The sequence below is a fragment of the Ahaetulla prasina genome, chromosome 4, assembly GCF_028640845.1.
Source record: "Ahaetulla prasina isolate Xishuangbanna chromosome 4, ASM2864084v1, whole genome shotgun sequence".
NCBI lineage: Eukaryota > Metazoa > Chordata > Lepidosauria > Squamata > Colubridae > Ahaetulla > Ahaetulla prasina.
Genome location: NC_080542.1, coordinates 101,179,261 through 101,206,458, shown reverse-complemented (window position 1 = coordinate 101,206,458; position 27,198 = coordinate 101,179,261). Strand labels below are relative to the sequence as shown.

General features: G+C 40.8%; 1 protein-coding gene across 2 annotated transcripts in view; it reads right to left on the bottom strand.

Moving 5' to 3' along the window:
- ANKRD28 (ankyrin repeat domain 28) overlaps positions 1–24,940 on the bottom strand; it is a 90,554-nt gene extending 65,614 nt beyond the window's left edge. Inside the window, exon 1 of one of the 2 annotated variants that reach the window (XM_058181063.1) lies at positions 24,597–24,940. In XM_058181063.1, coding sequence (XP_058037046.1) covers positions 24,597–24,623 — 27 coding nt within the window. In that variant the 5' untranslated portion in view covers positions 24,624–24,940. Of the gene's footprint in view, positions 1–21,064; positions 21,368–24,596 lie in introns of those variants that run through there. The other variant, XM_058181064.1, reaches the window with a different exon arrangement.
- Between the last annotated feature and the right edge of the window lie 2,258 nt (positions 24,941–27,198).

The window sequence follows — 27,198 nt, the reverse complement described above, 5'->3', positions numbered from 1 at the left end:
TAATTTATTAACAAGAAACACTTTTACAATTTGACACTCTGCAGGGCTCACCCACCTCACTGGGTTTCTGCAGCCACCTACCCTAATCTACCCTATACAGTTCAGGAAACAAAAAAAATTCCAGAATTTAATTTGTATTCATTAGTTTCTCCCAATGCTGTCTAGCTGAGGAAAAAATAAACCTCTAAAATGTCTCCAATTTAAATACATACATTTTAGCAGATTACTATAGCATGGTGGAAACTTCATTCTGGTTAAAATACGTTGCTAGGGTTACAAAATGTTTATCTAGACCAACTACAGCCACTTGAAAACAATTTCCCCCAAAAAATCCCTGGGTGTATCAGCATGGCTGCTTAGAAGTTGTTACTAATACCTTATATATATTTCAGGAATACCCACTACTAAAACTATTTGGAAAAAGTGGAAAATAACATTATTCTGAAGGATGGGGAAAACATAGTCATTACAACAATTTAAAATGTTCAGCAATGACTCACATTAACAATGACTCAGAATAACACATTAATTTTAGTCTTTTTAAAAAGTAATATATATTAATAAATGAACTAGTATGTACATTTATAGCTCAGAAAACAACTATGTAACAAAATAGTATACACATAGAAAATGCAACTAAATTACACTGTAATCTCTGCTTATTTACTTAAAATAAAGCCACCGTTTTCAATAAAATTACTGTTTAGAATATAATAATCTTTCTTACATGTACCTATCTGAAAATAACTTCGGAATATGTATACTTACGCTTTAAGTAATTTGATTGTGTATTGTGTTACAAAAACTGAAAAATTTCCTCTCTTGACTAACGTGGGAGGGAAGGAAGGCTATATTATTTGCACATTAACTCAGATCTTTGGCAACTGATTCATATTTATGATGGTTGCAGTGTCTGGGTCACATGATTTTCTTTTGCAACTTTCTGACAAGGAAAGTCAATGGGGAAGCAGGTTTCACTTAATAACTATGTTACTAACTTGGTAATTCCAGTGACTCAGTTAACAATTGTGGCAAGAAAGAATGTAAAATAGGACAAAATTCACTTAACAACTCTCTTGTTAGCAACAGAAATTTTGGGCTCCATTCTGGTCGTAAATAGAGGACTATCTGTACTAGAATATAGGATATAGTCCTCGACTTACAACTATTCATTTAATTACCAAAGTTACGATGGCACTGAAAAAAGTGACTTATGACCATTTTTCATACTTATGACCATCTCCATGGTCATATGACCAAAATTTGTATACTTGGCAACTGGTTTATATTTATTAAATATCCAAGTGTCATATGATCATCTTTTATGGCCTTTTGACAGGAAAAGCCAATGGGGAAATGCAAACTTAGTTACAGTGATTCACTTAACAACTTATTTAACAACAATGCCAGAGGCGATTGCCGGATAGCTGAATTGGACATTCACTTATGAGGCCACTGCCACACCATCCAATAAAAAATACAGTTTCCATAGATAACTTTAAAAATTCCAACTTCTGCATATTAGTCATTACCACTACACCTGAACAACATGACTTAACCCGCAAGGGTTAAATTTAGTCATTATATATGAAGTATAGATATAGACATTAAAAGAAACTACTTCTTATCAGTAGTGCTTATTTTTATACTCAACTTTGTATGGACTCGAGTTTCCATAATGGAATCTAAAAGATGATTCATCTAAAAGAAGTATCATGTTCCAAGAGCAGAAAAAAATGCAAAGAAAACAATCTGAGTGTTTGTAGTGTTTAAGTTTAGTCCAGTGAATCAGCAAAATACAGAAAAGAAATAAAATTGCTTGTCCGTATTCATTATACACACTACAAGTATAAGTAGGTACTGGCTTTGACTCTAGAAAACAATGATGAGGGACAGTTTACTTTTACATTTTAGTTTTAAGAAGAAATTGGATTTGAAAGTAAAAAGTTCAAAACATTAGGATCCTTACCCTGTTTATGTCCTATCTAACTTAACTGACTTTTATTAGTATTTACATCTGTATAGGATCATGGTGTTTTTTTTTAACTATTTGTAACTGGAAAGATTTAATATTTGCAGAACTGGAATTCATAGTTAGTGTACAAGATACCAGACAGCTTTTTTTCTTGCATAGGTAGTCCTCAACTTACAACCACAATTGAGCCCAAAATTTCTTTTGCAAAACAAAACAATTTTAAAAAACAGATAAAAAAGAGCATTATTTTAATCTTTTTGAGGAAATATACACATGTATATGTGCATGCTTCTGGGATCTAGGAGAAATGCTTATGTGTGTATATGCATCATACACATAATTTAAACATACATGCACAAATATGTTTTAGAACATTTAAAACCTAAATCGAATTATTGCAAAACTAAAATAGAAATATTTTAAGTTATAACCACATGAGTCCTAATGGTATATTTCTTTCAATTACTGTAAGGCACAACGGAAAGGCATATAAAAGTCATTTAAAAATGAGCTCTGAATTTGTTGTGATGAAGCTAATAAGCAGGATAGTATAAGAAGTAGATGACTGCCCCCTGCAGTACATCTTCAGAATATCATCCAGTATGCTACTGTATTCCAATAATTCTATTTATAGTATGCAAGTAAATTGTTGAAATATATCTGAGTCATATAAACAGGTTTCATATGTTTTACATATTATTATACTAAAAGGAAGAAGAATTGGATAGACTGAAATTGAACTAATAATTCTAGAGTTTCTATGTATTATCAATTATTATTTTCCCCAACTATTTCTAAAAACCTAGTTTAAAGTGATAATTTCTCTATGTTGACACAAGAAACTGTCATCAGACTTCTAAAATTCAAAGCTGTTAGTTCATTAATGAATAAATTTAGAAATCTACAAATAACAAAAAAACCAAGCGAACAAATAACTCACTTTTTAAAAAAGTGCCAATGAATTTGAGAACTTTCCCAATTAATATAGTCAGCAATAAAAAATTATCCTGAAAAGGAAATTTAACTATTAAGTGAAAGTAACATATGACTGAAAATCCCTGATAAAAGAAAGAAAGAATTAAATCTCTTCCAGTGCCAATATCATCTCATTATTTAGATCAATGATAGAACATTTATTTAGCAAGAATGCTGAAAACTACATTCTGGCTGAAACATGTATGAAATCTGAAACAATGTTCAAGTATTGCCTAAACAGAAGGTCTGAATATAAATCATGCTAACACAGTGCCCTTGATTCTCCAAAAATTAATGAATCCCATTTTGTAAAATTTCTTATAATTTTGATAATGGATTTGATTGTTTAATTATTAAGAGTATTCAGCCCTCCAGATTTAATTCGTGTAAATTCTTCAGTGTCTCTGTACCCTCTATATTAATCTGGACAAAAGTTCCTTTGATCCAGCTGTACTGAAGAATTTTCTCTGAAGGACTTCAGATGGATCTGGCTGAAATACACTTTTTGTCTTCAAAAAATGTCATCAATTTCTGCTAGATTTCTGACTTTGCAAGGTCTGGTCACATCAATGACTCGATTTATTAAGAAGGAAATGCTCTTCAGTGGAATTTTAGTCCACCTAGCATTTACTTCTTAGTCCAGTTTCTTATCTTATTGATCCTACCCATCATCCCTTTGTAATATAAGGCTAATCCATCTAATTTTGTTTTGGCAGTTGTATTACTCCAAGCTTCCGAGTTTCCAGGCAGCACTACCTTGTGTGCATATCCTTCCAAGGAGGTGCTGCTGGCTAAATGATATATTTAACAAGGACCTTGTTTATTTTTCATTTATTTTAAACAAGGTTTATAAGGTTGCCCAATTCAGACAATGTGACTTTGGGCAGCAAACAGAATAAAAAACAAACCAATCCTTACCACCCCCATCATATAATCATAAACAACAAAATGTGTGAAATGCAAAATATTAAAACATTTATCAAATTCACGTGGCTGTTTATTTCACACAAAGTGTCTCAGGGTGGTGTACAACATTAAATAAAATATACAATGTAAACTAAAAAAAGCAATAATTAAAAATGATCATTATTAAAAATATAAAAAAGCAATAATTAAAAATGATCATTATTAAAAATATAAATAAAACACAATGATAGTACTACTTTATAATATCCCTGGTCTCTTGGGACCCTCAAGCCTGATGACAAAGCCATGTCTTCAGAGACTTACAGAACATTAACAGAGATAGGCCGCCTCATTTGGGGAATGGAAAGAATATTCCATAAGGCGGGTACCACAGTAGGGAAAGCCTGCCAATTATTTACTGGCACCGGAAAATAAAAGGCTCTTGCAGGCAGGACCCAAAGCATGCTGTCTGCCAGATGTAATGGGACCGATAGATGCAACTGGGGAGAGGAGGTTCTTCAAATAGCCCAGTCCCATGCCGGGTACTTTGAAGTGGTCCCAGAAGCAAACTGAAATCAATTCAGCTTATGTGCTGTTCTAGATACAGATACAACTGCTTGTGCCACTTCCTTCTGCATGGTGCTTACAGATAGTTTTCCAAAGTCAGCTCCACGCAGAGTGCATTGCAGTAATCCAATCAAGAGTTGACTAGGACATGAGTGACTATGAGCAGAACATTCCACTATAAGAGCACAATTGGTGCACAACACAAACTTTATGCAATGGCCCTTAGCAATTATCACCACCTACTCCTTAAACAATAATCATGAGTCCAAGAGGAGTCCCAGATTGCAGACCAGCTATGTCTGGAGCAAAGCAACCACATCCACATCTAGAGGCATCCAGTCCCAAAACCAAAGTCATCCAGTCTTGCCAGGATTCAACTGAAGCTTACTGTTCCTGATACAGAGCCTCCAGGCACCAGCATAAGACATTCAGTGTATAGTTTAATTTGCTAGGTACTGAAATATATAGTGGATATCCTCAGGATGCTGATTATACCTTATCCTACAGTGATGAATGAGCATCACACCCTGCAGCAACTTACATAATAGCAGCTAAGGGCAGGAACTACTGTATTCTCCCCAAACAGCACCTAATTCAACCCTAAGGGAGGAGGCAAGCCAGCACAATTCTGTGCTTTCCATCCCTGCTCCTCTGAGCTGATCCAGAAAGATATCATGGTTGATGGTACCAAAGATCACAAAGAAATAGGGCAACAATAGATAGATGATAGATATGAGAGGGAGGGAAGGAGGGGGGAGAGAGAAAGATGAGAGAGAGGGGAGTAGTGACAGAGAGATAGAGAGGGTGGGAATGAGGGAGGGGGGATGGATGGATAGGTAGGTAGGTAGGTAGGTAGGTAGATAGATAGATAGATATAAAATCCCCATCCCTGTTTGACACTGATTTTTAATTCCAGGCTAATAAGGATTCGTTATTCTTCAATCTTCAACAAATTACCACTAATATCGGTAATGGAAAGCAAAAATGATTTTAGAAGAAGACAGGAAAAAGAGAAACTGAGCACAGAATGATTACACAAAAGTGGGAGGAGCCTACAACTAATTAATAAGCACAGAAAGAGACAAAGGATTCATTCTTACTAATCAGGTAGTTTAAAAAAAGACAGCAAAAGATCTCTACTTTCAGACTTACAAAATTCTGTTAATGAAATAAACAGAATTTGTTCATCTTTTTATGTTTCCTTTCTGATCGGATTGGGACACTAAAAGTATTACATTCTGTAGGTAGATATTTTAATCTAGCGTGTAAAAAAGTGATTACAATAATTATTTTTTAAGAGCTCCTACTTTTTCTACCTATTAAATCAATGTTATGTTTAATATATTAATATTAAATAACTTGTATTTACTGTCTCCAATCCATGCTCAAAGACTTGGTCATAATTTCAAATGAGTCAGGTTTAATCATCCTTCAGAAATGATACTATTCTCACCAATTAAGATTTAACAATATTTAAGATTGAACTATGTCAAAAGCAATAGCCTATTTTGGTTCTAAAAAAAACTATGCTACTAAAAATAACAGCTTTTTTGAGAATCTCAGAAAACTTGAAATAATGATTTTGGATTTGAACTTAATGTATTTCAGATAAAATCTTTGAGACATTAAAGGCTTTGTCATTCTATTCAGCTAAGCATATTTCACAACAAATCTTACATTAGTTTATTCAGATTCTTTAAAGGCATGTATAGTGTGAAATTAAGAAATTAATTCCTGTTAACACAAACAATGGAAAACTGAACTAGATCTTTGGGGGATAATGGTAAGTAAAAATATGGTCTGGCTAGTTTCTACTCCAACTGGCTACTCCTACTGGCTTAAGTATAAAGCCAGATGGGTGACACCTTGGACCAGTGACCTAGCAATGAAGCAATGGTAAACCACTTCCAAAAAACGGTGCCAAGAAAGCTGCCCAGACAGTGATCAGGAATCAACATTGACTTGAAAGAACACCCCCCCCCCAAAAAAGAAACCAGACCCTAAACCTTAAATAACTTTACTAGGAACTAAGGGCTTTTTAAAAGATCATTTGAATTTCAGAGTTAATTAATTCTGACTCTTATTAGTCTTCTGGAAATCTCTTAAAATATTTTTTTTCTAACAACTTTGGGGATCCCATGGAAACAGGGAGCTAAGTGATGGTTATATTATGATAAAGATGTTGCTCCATTCTCCCACAGTCTCATTTTATATTTATTTTTAATACCTGTTCCAACTTGTTTTTAACTATTTGTTTTAATGTACACTTCCCATAATCACATTTGTGAGCTGGGTGGCTATAAAGGGTGTCCTCAACTTATGACTGGTTACTTACTGATTGCTTGAAGTTACAACTGATGTAATTTAGGATTGCTTATGATCCTGATTTGGACATCTGATGCTTGTAGCCCACCATGATCACGAGAGCAAACATCAGACACTTGGCAAGATGACCACATTTATGGGCATTTGCAGCATCCTAATCATGTGACCATGTTTTATGACATTTTGCCAAAACCCAGCACTTACTTCGGTTTTCAGCAAAACTGCTTCCATTGGTTTGCTTAATGATCATGACATTTAATGACATGTTTTATCACCACTTAACTTACAACCATGATGGGCGGGCACCATTACAGTTTATACCTCCTCTCCTTACTTAGAAACAGCAAACATAAACTGTTTCTTAAATCGGAAACAAAATGCTCCATTAAACAAAATGGTTGATATGTGAACATGCAACTAAAAGGAAGAGGGGGGAAAAGCAGCAAATATCACTAGCCCTTATCTCAGATAAAGTTCTCCTGTACAGCTACGCTAGTATTTATTTATTTATTAAATTTATTTATTAAATTTATATGCTTCCCATCACACTACCCAAAGTTACTTTTATATGCACTGGTATATAATCACAAAATTTGGTTATAAGTATGGATATTGATGGAAAATGATTCTTTAAAATTATTACTGTTGTATTTATGAATGGTGCTGAATGAGGTAGCTGTGAAACAAGGAATGGCTACATGATTTTAACAAATAAGAACATATTTATTTGTATCTCCAGTTACAAACGTCTTTCACCTAGGCTCTGAAGAAAGTAAGATGAATTATATGTAAAGTGCAGTGTTTTTAATCCTTCTAAGGATCCCTTCCCCTTTTTAAAAATTATAGGATTCAAAAAAACATTTATTGTATTAAAAATTAAAATTGACACATTTACTGCTAATACTTCTTCTCACAACTGTGTAATGGGATTTTAATAATAGCAAGTAATTTTGATTTTGTGGACCCCAAAAAGCTCTTTACAGACCCCCAAAGATCCTAGAAGCACACTTTAAGAAACAGTGTATTGTACTCTTACAGTTACCAGAAAACATTCAAAGATAGCACAAAACCAAAATAATTTTTACAAAGTTTTCTTAAATATTTCATTTTTCACTCTTTTCTAAAAGAAAATAGGAAGGAAGAAAATTATCAATTCAGAAAATTATCTCAGCTCTAAATGAAAGATAGCAATCTACACCTTCAAATATTACTGAAATATAGATTCCAGCAGCTGTAATTAACATGCTCAAGAGTGATGGATTTTGGGAGACAATGTTCAGCAATGTCTATATGGCAAAAGAGTTCCCAGACTTGCTTTAGGGGACAAACAAATACAAGCAGCATGTTCTTCAGCAATCATAGTCCATGCTTTGTATATGGTCATAAGGGATTGAATCTGGTTAGGCAATAGCTTCTGATCTTCATACCAGAGACGGCCATTTTAGAAATATGAAACAAATATTAAACAAGGCTGAGAACAGAGCACCCAAAAGTCTATTAATTAAAAAAAATGAGGAAAAGAGGCCTAAGGTTTGAAAACTGACTGTGGGTAGAATGATAGACTTATAGCACATTATAAGCACCTATGTTCCTTCCTCCCTCTTCCCTTTTGATCCTCTCTTGTTATCAGGACAACCCAAGTGCCAATCAATGATGAGGTGAATTATAGGAATGGGAAAGCAAAATGGCAACTTGGGAGTTGTACAATCACAAGCCTTCTGAAGAAAAGTTAAACAAACAGCAAAAAATGCAAATCTCAGAGGGGCAAAGTTACCCTCATTAGAAAGTCTTGATAAGAGGCAACAAGAAAGGAGCCAGCAACTCAGAAAACTCTGAAGAAGCATTTTTTTTGTTCTTTCAGTGGTAAGAATGAATAAAAGTTTTAACCACCCTCATATGGAGTAAAAATTCAGAAAAAGAGAAGAATCAAGAATCCTGCTAGGAAAAAATAAGTTGAGAAGATAAAGAAAAAATAAAGATTTTGAAAGAACAGAAATTAGAAACAAAATAATATAAAAGACAGATCAAACTATAGAAAAAGGACTATAGCTCGATAGATTAATAATATAAAGGGATTAAGACAACAGAAATAAAGAAGTCAGCAATAAACAGATATATTGGCGATATAGAATAGAAAGAATATAGTAAAACTGGATTTTAAAGAACATAGTATGTTCTTTCTTTATAGAAAGATGGTTAAAATAGAAAATAGTTTTATTAAGGTCAATTTATAAACCAATTAAAGACATTTGTTAATTTACCATTCTATTTTATTTGTAGGCTTTCCTATTGTACAATACAGGTAGTTCTTGCTTAGCAACCACAACTGGAACCTCGGTAGCTCAGTGTTGTGGTCACTATATGGAAAATTATGTGACCAAGTAGCTTACAATCTTATTTCCTCTTTGATTAAGCAAAGTGCCACATCAATAAGCAAACAAAAAAATAACCCATGACTTATGATTTTATTTCCATCTGCTATAGTCTCTTCTTGTTGCAAACCAGTTGCAAAGCCCGTAAATGATCACAAGACCACAGGACACTACAATAGTTGCATACTGGTTGCGAAGTGCCCAAATAGTGATCATATGACCACAGGCCAGCAGGATGATTGAAAATATGACTGTCCATAAACCTATTTGTTTTACACTGTTGTAGCATCAATGCCATTAAACGAGGCAGTCAGTAATTGAGGACTAACTTAAAAGTCTCCTTCAAAGCTACTGTAGGGAAATATAAAAAAACCTAACCAAAGGGACGTTGGTCCTACTGTGATACATTCTTTCTCATAGTGTGAGATGGGAGGTGCCAGGGTGGGTTATTCTAGGCTCTAGCTCTATGGACTGAGTTGAAACTTCTGAGTTTCCGCTTCTCTGGTGATGTACCTCAGTTTTGACAATGAAGACAAAGCAAATGGAAATCCATCTGAAGGATAGAAACAAAAAACTTCCCACCCTTCAGGAGTTGGACCAGATAGGAACAGGGTGGGGCTGGTACCTCCCATCTCACACTACGAAAAAGGACTTATCACGGTAGAACCAGTGTTTCTTCTCCATAGTGTGGCGATGGGAGGTGCCAAGCTGCGATATACCAAAGTCTTGCCAGCAAGACGGGTGGGAACTATCCTGGGCCAATGAGCCTGCCTCTTCATGAACCCTCTGCAGGACCCTCCAGCCAAATGCCACCTCAGCAGAGACATAGGAGTCAAGTCTGTAGTGGTGAATAAATGGGGATGATGAAGTCTATGTAGCCGCCCTACAAATTTCCTCAACAGAGGCCTGGATAGCCCAGGCCGCCATCGTTGCTGCACTGTGGGTAGAATGGGCCATTATCCCCGAGTACCAGGAGAGCTTGAAACTCGTAAGCACGTTCTATACATGCCCTAGGACAATGCCCTATCGTGGAAGGGGTCACTCTGTGGCCCAGAGTCGACGACTGAAAAGAGACGAACAGGGATTCAGTCTTCTTGAAGGAAGCGGTCCTTGAGATATAAATACGGAGGGCCCTCCTAACATCCAGCGCATGCCAAGTCTGCTCCAAGGTGTGCTGAGGCCTTGGACAGAAATCCGGCAGGACCAACTCCTGTGCTCAGTGAAACAAGGAGTTGACCTTTGGAAGGAAGGCAGGGTCCAGCCGCAGGACCACGTTGAGTGAAAAATACACAGGTCTTTCCTCATCGATGCCTCCACCACTGATATCCATCAGGCAGACGTGATGGCCACAAGGAAAGCAACCTTACACGAGAGGAAGCGAAGACTGGCCTCCCTCAACGGTTTAAAAGATGCCTTGGTTAATGCTTGTAAAACCTTTGTTAGATCCCAAGCTGGATAACAGTGGAGTGTAGGGGCTGAAAATTAGAAGCCTCATGCAGAAAGGCATGCACCCTCGGATGGTGAGCAAGGAAGCCCCAATCCCCAAATGTCAAAACAGAACCCAGTGCAGCCACCTGCCTACACAAAGTATTAGGGGAAAGCCCCCATTCCAGGCCCTCTTGTAAAAACTCCAGCACCTCTGCTACTGAGGCTGAAGTAGGGTCCAAATGTTTTTTGGCATACCAAGTCCTAAAGGTGGTCCATGTGGTGTAAATGTGCATGATTGAAGGCCACCTGGCTGCCTGAATCATCCGGATGATCCTGGTAGAAAGCTTCTCCCATTTTAGGAGCCTCTGCTCAACCGCCAAACAGCCAACTGGAGCCGCTGTGAGTCGGGATATTGCAAGGGCCCCTGGCTGAGGGAAACACTGTTCGGAGGAATTCTCCAGGATCAGGGACAAAAGATAAGTCTCTGCCCATTGGCAAAGGCCTCCGCCTCCAGCATAAGAGATTGTGACCGAGTCCCTCCTTGCCTGTTGATATGGGTCTTCACTGTATTGTCTGTGAGGAGGAGAACATGGCGTCCCCTCACCTGCAGCAGGAATCTCTGAAGGGTCAGATAGACAGCCCGCAGCTCCAACCAGTTGATTTGCTGGTTGAGCTCCAGCTGAGTCCAGGATCCCTGGGCTATCTGAGACCCGCAATGGCCTCCCCAGCTGAAGAGACTGTCGTCCGATGTCACAGTCACCCGGCAAGGCTCCCTGAAAAAACAACCCCTCCGGATGGCTCCCGACACCCACCAAGACAGAGAGAGGAGCACTCGTGGCGGCACCTTCACTCAAACATCCAGGAGCTGGTGTCCGCCCTCTGAAAGGGGAGTAAGAACCATAGGAGTGGCGGACATGGAACCTCACCCATGGTACTATGGCCAGACAGGAGATCATTTTCCTGAGAAGTTAAGAGAATTGAGCCACTGGCACCCTCTGATCCTGCCAGAATAGATGAATCAAGTCCTGGATGCTCTCCTGATGCTCCTGTGACCTGCCCGTGTGTCTATCAGGGCCCCCAGGTGAACAAGTCTTGTTGAAGGCACTAGGTAGCATTTCTCCAAATTTACGGAAAATCCATGGTCCCTCAGGGCACCGATTGTCGTGGCCAGATCCTGTTCCACTAGCCACTGGGATGACACCTGGAGGAACAAATCGTCCAGGTAACATTGGATCCTGATAGGGATTGTCCTGAGGTATGCCGCCAGCACTGCTAGAATCTTAGTAAACGTTCGGGTAGCAGAAGCCAGGCCAAACAGTAAGGCCATATATTGAAAGTGGTGGCCGGCATGACAAAACCTCATGTACTGTTGATGGTCTGGATGAATAGGGACATGGAGCTAAACCTCTGTGAGATCTAAAGAAGAAGAAAAAAATCCCCCTCCCTGATCCCTGCTAAGATTGAATACAGGGAGTGCATTTTGAACCTCCTGTACACAATATAGTTGTTGAGTCCCTTTAAATTTAAAATTGCCTTCCACCCCCACCCCTCAAGGCCCTTGGGATGATGAACAATATCGAGTAGAACTCTCGCCCCCACTGTTCCAGCGGAACTGGCTGAATGGCCTCAATATCCAACAAATGCTGAATAGCCGCTTCCATGAGCCCCCGTTTGACTGGCTCGCCTGGAATTGGAAAGCGGAAAGCAGAAGAGGAAAAACATCAGAGGAGAGGAAAGAAATTCGAGGGAGAGCTCTGCTCTTATCGTCTTCCTGACCCAGACATTTGTGGTTATCTCATCCCAGCGGTCCACAAACAGGCCCAACCTGCCCCCAATAGATGCCAGAGGCCTGCTGTCACTTGGTGTGGTGAGCACCCCTGCCATCGTTGCCCCTGAAGGGCCTCCCAGACTGTGGTTGCCTATCCCTATCCCCAAAGGCAGGTCAATCTGCCTGGTACTCTGATCGGGGCTGGAAGGGCCGCTGCTGTCAGGGGAAGCTTGCCCCAGCTCTCCCTGCCGAAATGAGGGCAATCTATAGTATGGTGCCGGGCGGAAATCAGCCCGTCTGCCCTGAGAAGGAAGCACCTTCCTTTCCTGGTCTCCACCAGTGGGTCCAGCGACTGGCCGAATAAGTTTCTCCCCTCAAATTTATTTATTTATTTATTTATTTATTTATTTATTTATTTATTTATTTATTTCGATTTTTATACCACCCTTCTCCCGGAGGACTCAGGGCGGTGTACAGCCAAGTAAAAATTCAATATATAAACATTAAAAAGAGGTTAAGAAGAAATATTGTAATGTGGCCGAAATTTTAAAACCATTTAAAATCTTAAAACATAAATACCCCAATAAAATTTCAATCCAGTCCCGCTTGAATAAATAGGTGCGTTTTCAGCTCACGCCGAAAGATCCGAAGATCAGGCAATTGACGTAAACCGGGGGGAAGTTCATTCCAGAGCGTAGGAGCTCCAACAGAGAAGGCCCTTCCCCTGGGGGCCGCCAGCCGACATTGCTTGGCGGACGGCACCCTGAGAAGGCCCTCTCTGTGTGAGCGTACGGGTCGGTGGGAGGCACAAGGTAACAGCAGGCGGTCCCGTAAGTACCCGGGTCCTAAGCCATGGAGCGCTTTAAAGGTGATAACCAAAATCTTGAAGCGCACCCGAAAGACCACAGGAAGCCAGTGCAAGCTGCGCAGGATTGGTGTTACACTATTACCCGCGCAGCTGCATTCTGGACTAGTTGCAGCCTCCGGGTGCACTTCAAGGGCAGCCCCATGTAGAGAGCATTGCAATAGTCCAAGCGGGAAGTGACAAGGGCATGAGTGACCGTGCATAAGGCATCCCGGTCAAGAAAGGGGCGCAACTGGCGCACCAAGCGCACTTGTTGGAAGGCCCTCTTGGAGACGGCCGCCAAATGATCGTCAAACGACAGTCGCCCATCCAAGAGGACACCCAAGTTGCGCACCCTCTCCGTTGGGGCCAATAACTCGCCCCCCACAGCCAGCTGCAGCTGCAGCTGACTGTACCGGGGTTCCGGCATCCACAGCCACTCCGTCTTGGAGGGATTGAGCTTGAGTCTGTTTCTCCCCATCCAGACCCGTACAGCTTCCAGACACCGGGACAGCACTTCGACAGCAAATGGGGTGGAAGCAAGCTTCCACTTGTTCTTAGCGTCCATACGCCAGTGATGTAGCCAGATCATACGTCGAGCAGTTACAGCTGGTGCCATGGCCCGGGCCAAGAACTTGGCAGAGGCCAAGGTGACATCAGCAGTGCATTCCGCCTCCTCCAGAATCTTGGATAAGTCCTGATGAGCTCTAATGTTCTCAGGTGCTAAGTGGGATTGCAGCTGCCTTAGCCACCAGACGGAAACCCTTGTAAAGAAGGATGCTGCAGTAGACATCCTGATAGGCCAAGAATCGACCAGGTGAGCCTGCCGGAGAGTGGTCTCCTCCCTCTGTTCCTCCACCTTCAAGGTGTCCTTCGTATCTGGTGGTAGGATGGAAGAAGAGGTTAAAGCAACCACCAGGAAATCCATCTTTGGAACCTCAATTAAGTTAAGCAGGTCCATATCTACCCCGAAAAGGAGGTTCTTCTGCCCAGTGGTTCGAGAAGCCAAGGTTGGGCTTCTCGAGGTCAGGAAGCCCACTGCCTACAGATCATTTCCAGAAACATCCCTGGAATAGGGATAGTATCTGCCTCCACAGCCCATTCTGTGAACAGGAAATCATCCTGTTCTCGATTAACATTGGTAGGCTCATTTGTTTTAGGGTCCCATCCCAAACGAGCAGTAGTCCGTGCCTTGGCGAGCAATGGTTTCAGGAGAGCAGGGTTGAAAAGACCCTTAAAGGGTGGCTTGCCCAACGAATCTTGTTCAAAATCGGAGAAATCCCCCTCAACTTGAAACCCCAATTTGGAATCGAAACTCAGTTCGGAGGGGCTGGGGAATTAGAGTCCTGGTAGCCAAAACCCTCAGCTGGTCACCCCCAAGTGTCTAGTCCTGGGGCCTGTGGAAAGACATAGCATGGCAATTGCTGCTGTTGGTGCATGCCCTCAGCAAAAGCCCTCTGTATTGCCTGGTCAAACCAGTTTTGCATAAATTGATGCATCTCTTGTTCTCCCAACTCCCCCTGGAGGAGCCCCGCCACAGTGGAGGTAAATGTAGCTTCGGGATTCTTGTGCGTCGCCTCTGAGGATCCAGGCCAAGCCTGCGAATCTCCCAGGGCCTCAGAAGACCAGGGCCAGGTAGTGCCTGACAGGGAAGTCAACTGAGTCTGCTGCCCTGACAAATCAGGGGATGGGGACCCCCTCTGGCGTTCAGCTGTGTTAGTAGTAAGTGAGCTCTGAGCAAAGGCACCAGCTGAGGCCTTAGCAAATTCTTTGTCCAGAGCCTTTTGTCTCACTTGGGCAGTCCTTTCCTTTGCCTTAGAGGATCCTCTACAAGCCCTGGCCTTGGCCTTAAACTTGGCAGCTACTGCTACGCTTGCTTTTCTTGCCTGGTTGGTGCCTTGCCAACCTTGTCAGGCTGAGATGACCAGGAACCCTCAGCTGAGAAGAATCCATGTCTGCAAGTGTCCTCCATGTTCAATCCGTTACTAGGCCCAAAGGCCTAAAGGCAGGCAGGTCCAAGAAAAATAAAAAAAAATACAGAAAGGAAGCCACTGAGGCAAGGAAGGCAATACTGGCCTGACTCCAACGACTAGAAGATGATGATAAAATGTCCGTCAGCAACTCAGAATGGCAGCCTTTGACCGTTGGAAGGCCAAACCGCCCTCAGGATTAGGCCCACCGGCTATGCCAGTTTAGGCCACAAAGCGAACCCACAGGCTTGAAGAAATTGGCTGGTAAATGTCCAGGGCTTCCATCCACCACTGCAAAGAGCCCTACCAACCCTGTGGCCACAGAGCAATGCTGGGGGAGTGAAGCCGCCTGGACTTGAGACCACAAGTGAAAAGCATGGGAAACCAGGCTGTGCGACGAAATCCAGCTCTTTGGAGACTGCGCCAGGCTATAGAAGGCTAGTGCGGTCCATCAGCTCTGCCACAGATCTGCGGCTCAGCGCCAGCAAAATAACTTACAAAAACGAGTCCCACCCAGGCTGCAAGAGGCTGCCATGGCCGGTAAAGCTCCAAAAAGCCGCCAACAGCTAATGAGCTAATGAGCAAACCCACTCTTCAGCTGACTGGCGCTAGTTCTGCGGAGCAGGGGAAAACCATGCCATGGCTCTAAGAGGCTGGTGCGGCTCCAACAGCTTGAATCCAGGCTCCGCAACACTGCGGAGGCCAGCCGCAATATCCGGGGCAAGGTCCCTCAAGGCAGTACCCCCAAACACCAGTCCCAGTACCTGTGGGGGTTGGAGAGGGTGGGAGGCGCTGAAATGGGCCATCCCCCAGCTCCAATCCGTACCCATGGAGAGCCCTCTCCAGCTGCAAGGCAATGAGGTTTTCACAGATAAAAAAACAGAAATAGAAGAAAGGGGAAAAAAATAAAGGAATTCAGGGAATATTCCAAACTCAGCTCTTAAGCTCTGGAGCTAAGAAAAATGCATCCATAAACTGAAACTGAGTTGAAAAAAAACTGAGGAACATCACCAGGGAGGCAGAACCTCAGAAGTTTCAACTCAGTCCATAGAGCTAGAGTTTAGAATAACCCAGCCTGGCATCTCCCATTGCCACACTATGGAGAATGTCCACATTTCAGTTTTTGTATCTGTTAAGGTCAATATGGTTATTTGTGATTCAGAAAAAGAGTCCACAAGAAACTGACATAACATAAACAAGACTTTTACAAAAAGTTTTCACATGCACATCTTCATATTAGACTTCCTAATTCTCTACAATATAGCTACTTATATAATCTTGTATCTGTGTAGGAATGTGGAACAAGAATACTTTTTAGCAATGTTATGGTGAACTTCAACAGCTACAGCAATGAAAACAGCAAAGACAACAAACAATTAGAGAATCTAAAAGAACAAAGAACTGAAGAGCCTATATGCCCATCTTCCCCAATCTGGGTTCAGTGGCAAAATGTGAAAAAAAATCAGCAAAACTCTCTGGACAATTAGGTTATCAATCACATGATAGGTTATCAATCACATGATTTCTGTTCATTGAGGGGAGAGCATAGAGTTAAGAGGATGAACTAGTTCAATCTCTATAAAACAAATCTTATTTCATTCTTTGACAAAGTGACTTGTTGTGAACTATAAAACTTTGTGAACTCTTGGGCAACTGAATAAAAAAATGGAAAAGCACAAAAAATAGAATGAGGGACACAAAACTAAGGTAGAATACCCAACAAATAACCTGAGCCTGAAATATGAACTTAGGAAAGCTAAGGCTCAGAACAAAATAAGACTTGCAACAAATGTCAAAAATAATAAAGTTTCTTTCAATACATAAAAAACAAGAAAAAAAGTCAAACAAACAATTGGTCCACTAATGGGAGATGGTGGCAAGGAAGTAACTAGCAGTAAACAGAAATACTTAAATCATTCTTTGCATCTTTCTTCACAGAAAAAGATAAAACAATCCAACTTACCAAAAATAACCATAAAAGAAAGACGAGGAATGCTAATTAAAATAAGCAAAAATAAGGTAAAAGAACACCTGTAAGCTCTAGATTCAAATCTCTGGATCTTGATAAATTGCATTCCAGAGTTCTGAGGGAGCTAGCAGACATGATTTCTGAATCATTGGAACTACCTGAGGACTTGAAAAGAGCTGATGTGGTTCCCATCTTCAAAAAAAAAGAAAGAAAGAAAGAAATAAAAAGGGGGGGGGCGAGAGATCCAGGAAATTAGACCAATCAGCCTGAAATCAATACTTGGGATGACCTTGGAAAAGATAATCAAACAAATATGTGAACACATAGAAACAACGTTATAGCCAGAAGTCAAGTCAGATTTGTCAAAAAGATCATGCCAAACAAATCTTATTTCATTCTTTGACAAAGTGACTTGTGGATCAGTGAGATACTGTGGACATAATAGATTTCAATAAGGCATTTGACAACGTAGACCACTACCTGCTTTTTGGTAAGCTAGAAAAATATGGGATAAACAGCACCACCACTAGATGGATTTTTAACTGGCTGATAAACTGTACTCAACATGTAGTCTTTAACAGAACTATATCCACATGGAAAGAATAAGTAGGGTATCCTAAGGTTCTGTTTTAGGCCCAGTACTCTTCAGTATCTTCATAATGATTTAGATGAGAGAATAGAAATGAAACTCATCAAATTTGCAGATGACACTAAGCTGGCAGGAACAGCCAATACTCAAAAAATAAACCCAAGATCCAAATGAATCTCGACAGGCTTGAAAACTAGGCCCTATGTAACAAAATGAAATTCAATGTGGATAAAACTAAGGTTTTTCACTTAGGTAAAAAAAACAAAAGGAACGTTGTAGCTCAGTGGCTAAGACGCTGAGCTTGTCGATTGAAAGGTTGGCAGTTCAGCGGTTCGAATCCCTAGTGCCACGTAACGGGGTGAGCTCCTATTACTTGTCCCAGCTTCTGCCAACCTAGCAGTTCGAAAGCACATAAAAAATACAAGTAGAAAAATAGGGACCACTTTGGTAGGAAGGTAACAGCATTCCATGCGCCTTTGGCATTTAGTCATGCCGGCCATATGACCATGGAGACATTCTCGGACAACACTGGCTCTTCGGCTTTGAAACAAAGATGAGTACCACCCCCTAGAGTCAGGAACGTCTAGCACATATGTGCAAGGGGAACCTTTACCTTTAAGAAAAACCAATTGTACATGTTCAAATTAGGTTAAACTTGTCTCAGTACTAATAACTGTGATAGGGATCTTGCAATCCTAGTAGACAATCCCTTATATATGAACCAGCAGTGTGCAGCAGCAGTCAAAATAGGCAATACAATCCTAGGCTGAATTAATAGAGGGATAGAATCAAGATAATGTAATATATTAGTACTGTTTTACAAAACCTTAGTAAGAACACACTTTGAATACTGCATCCAGTTTTGGTCACCACAATAAAAAAAAGATTAGAAAGAGTGCAGAAAAGAGCAATAAAGATGATTAGGAGGCTGAGGACTATATAACTTTATAAAAGTTATAAAGGATGGTTGCAGGACTTGGGATATATCTAGTCCAGTGAAAAGAAGGGCTAGGGGCAACGTGATAGCAGTTGAGGAGCTACCACAAAGAAGAGGGAGGGTCAATCTATTTTCCAGAATACCAGAAGGCAAGACAACAAATAATGGATGGAAACTAATCAAGAAGAGAAGCAACCTATAACTCAGGAGACATTTCTTAACAATGAGAACCAGTAGAATGCCTTGCCTTCAGAAGTTATGGGTGCTCTATCACTTTTAACAGCAATAGCACTTAAGACTTATATACCACTTTACAGTGCTTTGCAGCCCTCTCTAAGCAGTTTACAGAGTCAGCATATTGCCCCCAACAATTTGGATCCTCATTTTACAGACCTTGCAAGGATGGAAGGCTGAGTCAATTTTGAGCCTGGTAATATTTGAATTGACAAATTGCAGGCAGTCAGCAGGCAGCGGAAGTAGCCTTAAGTACTGCACTCTAACCACTGCACCACCATGGCTCCTTTAAGAAGAAACTGTATACTATAACCTGTGTTGGCAAACATAGAACGTGTGCCGGAAGCAGCACACAGAACCATCCCACAAGGGATGCGTGGCCTCTCTGGCTCCATGTCCGCGTTCCTGTGCACACATGCGCACCAGACAGCTGGTGCATGCAGGATCACTGAAACCCGGAAGAACAGGGTTCTGTTGTGCATGCGCAAGCTGCACCCAAACTTCCGGGTTTACGTCGCACGCATGCACGATGGCCAGCTGTTCAAAGGGCACGCGTCCATGCCAGAAACAGAAAGTTTGGGTGCCGGCTTACGCATGCACATCAGAATACTGCTCTTCTGGGTTTTGGCGCTCCTTCATGCATGGTCTAGGCAAGATGGTTTTGTGTGCCATTTCCGGCACGCAGGCCAGCATGCAGTGATGTAAAAGGTTAGCCAACACAGCTATAGCCACTTGTCTGAAGTGGTATAGTCCTTTGCTTGAAAAGGGGATTGGACTAGAAGACCTCCAAGATTTTTTCCAACTCTGTTATTATGTTCTATGTTCATTGTATTTATTCCTTCTCCAGGCATAAGCTCATATAGGGTTACAAGATTAAAATTCAATTGATTATTGTTTAAATCCGTTAAGAATGATATTGCTGCAAAATTATGGCTCTGATACTGCAACATTTATCATATAGGAATTTGTCCTTATGATCTACCTACGTTACTATAGACATTTTGTGGCAAGAAAAACAGCAAGCCATAATATTAAAGCATGACAAACAAACAAGGTAGAAATTTTTCTCCCCCTTAAATTCTAAGCTTTCTCCAGACATTGCTTCCATAGTCTCAAGGATCAACAAAAATCAACTGCTAGTATTACACTACCATACAAATGTGCAAGCATAATACAGAGTACATAAATAAGGTTTATTGAGTACACTACAAATTAAATTACCAAAGTTTCATGATAGCAAGTTCAATTCGAAGGTAATGATACCCCTTCAAAACTCCTTACTATTAAGTGTACAAAAAACATCAAATTCTGTCCTTTCCTGCATCCACTTTAGGGGAAAACATATTATTTTTAATGTCAATGATGCTGTTGGTGCCCAGCCAGGAGACTAAGTAAAGTACTTACAAAAATCTCTGATTTTAAAAAATGAAACATCAATTTTAACTTATGTTTTGCAGTCAGCATTTTAAATCAACATTCCAGTTCAAACATAACAGGAAATTGATTTAATATACCAGAAATATGTACATGAAAAGAAAGAAAAGGGTAGGTTAGGTTTAGACAGGATTTATACTTCTCAATTCCTTGCCTAATAACACCTGATTAATAAAAAGTATGAAATCTAAAATAAGTTAGTTAAGGCTGTACACTGTAAATCCATGTTAATTATTTTGTATACACATCACAGACACAGCATCTAATAGAATACAATAGAATTCTTTATTGGCCAAGTGTGATTGGACACACAAAGAATTTGTCTTTGGTGCATATGCTCTCAGTGTACATAAAGAAAAATAAAATATATTTGTCAAGAATCATAAGATACAACTTAGTGATAGTCATAGGATACTAATAAGCAATCAAATCATCCTAGGAAACAATAAAAACAATATAAATTGTAAAGATACAAGCAACATGGATATAGCCGTAAGTGGGAAGAGATAGATACTAGTAAGAATGACAAGAACAGTAATACAGTCTTAGTAGTTATTACCTATATTCTACAATCATCATTATTAGTAAGATTGCTATCCTGCTGTATTCTATCCAGTTTTAGAGTAGGGTATAACATAAAAAGGTTAAAACAAAGGGAAGAGATTCTAACATATGCCATAATGACACAATCCAACAAACAATCCAACAAACAATCTTAAAAACCCCTCAAATATTCCAGAACTAGATTTTCATCACTCTCTGGAAACTCACCATCTGGGCAATGGTGGTCCATATACAGGAGATCAAGTTATTCCATTAGAAGCAAGCCATCATTGGGAAAGCCTGATTATTGAATCAGAGATGATTAAGGCTTCTCTCCTTAATCTTATGATTGGGCAGACTCTATATGTAGCAGGTGATCTTGGAGATAATTAAGCCCATGCAGCAATATTAAAGATAACCGGCATCTGCATTGCATCCAGAAGTTGATTGGCAGCCTGTGGAGCTCTTCCAGAGAAAATGTTAAATTGGCAAATCTAGATGTGTGCATCACTGCAAATTGAGCCCACTTAAGCAAAAACCCTAAACCATTACACCAATTTGTAATGCATTGAAAAATACTTCATCCCCTCCCTCCATACCAGTGGTGAAATGCTACCAGTCTGGGTGAACCGGTAGTAAAAAAAAGCTACTGGTTTGTCCGAACCAGTATTTCCGACAATCAGCTGTGCCACACGATTTATATTAGCTAGAAAGCAGGAAATCCTGCTTTCTAGCAAATATAAATTGCATGGCACAGTTGTTTCCCCCCCCTCACTGTTCTACTTACCTTGTAAAGCCTCCCTTTTATGCATGCAGCACACACTTGGCATGCACTGCGCATGTGCGTGCAGCATCTTTTGGCACGCACTGCACATACGTACACAGCGTGCTTTTGGAACGCACTGCACGTATGCATGCAGCATGCTCTTAGCACGCACTGCATATGCGCACCATGCATTTGGTGCACACTGCGCATGCACAGGCAGTGAACCAGTGGCAATCCATGGAGAATTTCACCACTGCTCCACACCTTATGTTGACAAATTATTTCACCAATAATTATGTCACTATTTAATAATAAGGGGAAAATAACAATGGAAAAAAGTCTAAGCCCTATACTACCTCATAACATGGGCTTGACCTTTCCTACCCATTTATTGGAACTGATCTCTCAGGAAGCAAAACCACTGGAAAAAGATGGCATTCAACCACTACAAAACATTATTTTAAACTATCTTTTTATATCATAATGCATAATCCCCTTCAAACAAACATCATTTGAGCTTAAATATCTAAGGAGATTCTCAAACATCTTGTCCCAAAAGATGCTTATCCAAAGACACTGGACTTTCTTGTTTTTTTCCTTGACAACGTTTCACTTCTCAACCAAGAAGCTTCTTCAGTTCTGACTAAATGGTGGGGAATTGTAGGATTTATATTCTATGCAGACATGTGATCATTAGCACTCTGAAGGTTGGTAGTTAGATTTCAGAGTCTTTGAGGTCACTTGGGGGTTATATGTACCCTCAGAGTCACCTGAATCAGAATGCAAATGAATGTGGAACCTTTTTGGACTGTTGAAAGGCTTGTGTTGTAGACCAGGCATAGGTGTTGTTGTATCCCTGTCCCTTTATTGAGAGAGAGATGTTCAATTTTAACATAGATGGTGTCTTTTACCCCTCCTTCAAACCTAGTGGTCCTCTGTCCAGAATGTAGACTTTGCAGTGACCTTTGTTTTCAAATGCAGATGGACTTCCAAATCTTGTCCTGATGGGTTTGTTCTATATTGTGCATACATACATTGTAACAATAGATTGCTATTGTTGCAATCTATATTGCATTTCTATATTACATTTGCTATATTGCATTTCTGTTAAGCTGTCAACTGACAATATCCAAAACCAAGTACCAAAACCAACTACCTGGGCAAGAATAATTAACCAAAGAACTTGTTCAGTCACACTTCCCCATACCTACAAATAGGCTGCTCAGATACAAAAACAAAATGCAAGCCTACAGACCATCAGAAAGGATAATTAAGATTGACCTTTTGACAATCACACACTAGAACTGGCATGTGCACAACGATTTAAAAACTTTGTTAAAAGAAATTGAAAATACTCACATGAGACATAAATAATTCTCAGCAAGCAAATATTAAAAAAAGGGTCAAGCATGTTGGGTAGCAAAGAAGTAAAACCAGAAGGCTTGAAATAAAACATACAAAAAGTATAGCTAGGATAAATGAGGATTTCTGATATGCAGTAAGCTTATCTAGATTTAGAAAAACAACAAACGCTAAATATATATGTTAAGAAAAGCAAGCCAGCGTTTCCATTAACAAAAATATTTAAAAGAAAAAAATTAAAAGCTACATTAATGATTTGTTTGGGATCATTACAACATTTTTTAAAGTTAAGTAAAAAGAAACCTTGATCTCGCTCCTGTCTACTCTTGGGTGGGCAAAAATATAATGATATCAATGATGCAAATATGGTGTTGGGTTATAAGCACTCACAAACAGAAAAACAATAGAAAGACTCACTTTAGCTCAATATCTGGCAAATGTGAGTTCAAATCCTTGCTTCATTATCATTAACTTTATATCAGCACTGGCAATTCACTAAATCTCAGTTGAATTGTCCTTAGCTTTCATGAAAACCTTAAATATCTCAGATCTGATGCCAATAGATACTGTACTGTATACTGTAGATACTGTACAATACTGTACAGTTGCAACACCTTAAAATGGATGGGACAGAACGAAGGACCGATGTCAAAGTAGGAGTTCCATTTTAAACAGATCAGGCTGAAAGGCAGATGCACCTCAACGTGTTACTTGAGCCTCTTAGTGGAAAAGCATACAAAAGACAAAACAACGCTTCTAGCAGTCTTCTTCCCTAACATTCAGCAACAGCCTAAGCTTCTAATGGAGGGATGCCCAAGAACACCTGGCTGAACTGAGGGTGTGAGGGGTGAAAGGAAGCTATTACCCTGCGGTCGGAACCACTTTTCTCCTGTTTTTCGCCGACATACATAGGAGAGGTCGCTTTGGACATAACTACGGAGGGCAAAAGGTCATCGCTTTACGTCCAGTTTCCGCAGCCCTCCCGACTACACAGAAACAGCGCACCTATTCAAGGTCCCAACGAGACACAGGGCTGGGGGGAAAGGGGGGCGTGCGCCTGGAGCGTGCACGCGCGACAGTTCTGGCCTTGAAGGAACGAGAACAGGAGGGAGAGGAGAAGGGGAAACGACTGGCTGCCACCTGTTAGGCCCAGGCAGGGGTAACCTGGGAAAGAAGGTGGGGCCTCGAGGGGAATGGGAGGGTGGGTGAGAAGAAGAAAAAGGAAAGGAAGGGGGTGTGGATTCAACAGCCCGCCACGCCTCGCCGTTTTCCCTGGCAGGCGGGCGCTCTTCCCAGCACCTCCGCCGGCACGGACGCCATCCCTCGGAAGACAAACGTGGTTCCCCCACCCCCCATCGCCGCCGCTACCTCCTCCTCCTCCTCCTCCTCTTCTCCCACGCGCTCCCGTCACTAAACCTGAAGCCGTTCAGCGCGGCAGGGACACCACAACCCCACCCACCACCAGCCGTTCCCAATGCCGCCATAGTGCCTCCTTTCTCCCCTGCCCCCACTAACCCAGCCTGTCACCTTCTCCCAGGAGGGAAAACGGGCGGTCAGGCTTACTTCCTCAGATAGACTAAAGGAAGCGCAGCAAGGCAACGCCGCTGACCCTCGGCCCCGGGGATCACCTACCTGCTCGCGCAGCTCCAGGAGAACCATAGTGAGGCGAGGTGAGGCTATCCCGCCTGAGGTATCCTTGCCCTCCGCCGTTTCAGCCACCGCTCCGGCTCCTCACTTCCGCCAACGATTCCTTGCCCAGCAGCCCCGCCTTCTCCCCTGTCTGGGCCGCGCAGCCCGTGCAGCAGGTCCCGCCTACGACTCCACCTCCTTCGCGTCTTCTAGCTGGCGCCGGTGCGGCTTCCACCACGCGCGCGAAAAGATCCGGAGGTGCGAAGGTAGCAGGGGGTTAATCGCGCCACCAACACTTCTCCAACGATCTCTAGCGTTCCCCAGAGTCCTTCCGCCGAGGGACCGAAACTGAATTAATCCGTCCTCCCTCCCCTTTTTATCGATGCCGCTTCTATAACGTCCGTCATTCTCTAAAGCTGATTGGGCAGCTCGGAGTGACGAAAACATACATGCTCGCCTACAGACGTATATAAATAAAAGCAAAAGCAACGCTGATTGGAAGGGGGAGAGGCGGTCGGATGGGAGGTCTAATGTGATTGGTGGGAATAAGATGAGCGAGGGAAGAATTAGGAAAGCGAATGCTTTTACTCGAAAGAGATGGGCGGCTGTTAGGAAAAGGAGTTGCGGGCTAGATATTAGTATGTTAAAATCCTGAAGTTTCATCTTGGAATAGGGCAGTATTTCGTTTGCAACTTTTCCCAAGCTCAGGTTTTCTGTGGGGGAGTTAGATCGTAGTTTCCATCATCTGCTCTCCGCGTACTGATCGTATGACGGGCAACGAAATCCCTCACATCAGGATAATGCCAGTTTATCTAATGCCTCTTTAACCCATTTTAGAAAAGGAGCTGTCCTGTATGTACACATCCCTAACTCAGACATTACGAAGCAGGATGCTGCTTCTCTTCTAACTTCTCTTCTGAGTGCATCCATTCTGGGAACCTATCATTTATAACTGGTTACCAATTAGAATGAGGTGCCCAGACATGCTAAATCATTATTATTTAACAATAGATTCATGAATAAATCATAACTGGATCACATAAATCACCAAACTAATATAATCAATGCTCTTTAGTGAATCTGTCCATGCTTCAAACTGCAGTAAGCCAGAAACATAGGTTAGGGGTTTACTACTAAATTTTAACACTTGCTCCTGAGGAGGAAAGCTATGGCAAATCTAGACAGTATACTAAAAAGCAGATACATCACCCTGCCAACAAAAGTGTGTACAGTCAACGCTATGGTTTTCCCAGTTGCAATGTATGGATGGCTCTGAAAGTTGGACCATAAAAAATGCTCAGCGCCAAAGTATTGAAGCCTTTGAACTATGGTGCTGGAAGAGACTCCTGCAAGTCCCTTGGACTGCAAGGCAATCAAACCGGTCAGTCCTAGAGATCAACCTTGAAACTCAAATACTTTGGCCACCTAATGAGAAGGAAGGACTCACTGGAGAAGAGCCTAATGCTGGGAAAGATTGAGGGCAAAAGAAGAAAGGGACAACAAAGAATGAGGTGGTTAGATGGAGTCACTGAAGCATTAGGCTTGAGCTTAAATGGATTGGGGTGGGGGATGGTAGAGGACAGGAAGGCCTGGAGGAACCTTGTCCAGGGGGTCGCGATGGCTTCACTTTGCAACTAACAACAGCAATTTTAAAATTTGCTAATTAAATTGCTACAGTTCTCCAAGTTTATAAATAGCATATAATGATTGTTTTTAAAAAAAGTCTAGCTACCTTTGCTCTTAGTTCTTGTCCCTCAGCTGAGTCTTTTGTGGCATACTACATTTGCATATTGGTTGCTGTTGCACTCAACCTGATGTTTGCATAATTCTAATAGTTAGACATTCTTAAAGCTAGGTTTTAGAATCTGCAATTTGTAGTTATATGGAGGTAGATTTCAAGAAATCATTCCAATAACTGCTCTGTAGTGCTAGCAGCTCCATCCCACCTGACGGGCAATTTATATTTGTTTTTGTTTGCAGCAGAAGTCATGCTTTCCTGTTTGTTTCTTCTTCAGTTATTCTAAAAATAACCTTAGTTCCTAAAAACCACTGTCTTGCTTATTAACCTAGAATTCCTGTAAAAATTAGATCTGCAACTTAAAAAAAATAAAGGGAATATAGCAATTAAAATCAATTACAAGTATACAAGAATGATATAAGGAAACGAATAATTCTGAAAGTGCTTTTATATTTTATTATTTTTGTTTATTGAACATAACACTTTAATACTTGTTTAATGATTTCCATTTCTGATCTATGACTATATAGAAGACATATTAGAGATATTATTGAAAAAAATTGATTGAGAGGATAAGTATGTAATGCCTATCTAAGGAACAAGAAATCTACAAATGTCCAATACAGCAGGTTTCTAAATTAAGAACATCCTGGTTTAAGGACAATCCATCCAAAATAGGGCCAATTGTAGCATAATTTGAGTTAAATACACAATGATTCAAGTTAAATAAACAATGGTTCAAGTTTATCACATAATTCTACTTACTATATAATACTCTTCCGTCTTACATACAAATTCAATTTAAGAATAGATCTTGAAATGTAACTTGTTATTAAACTAGGAACAATCCATATTGGGAATATCACT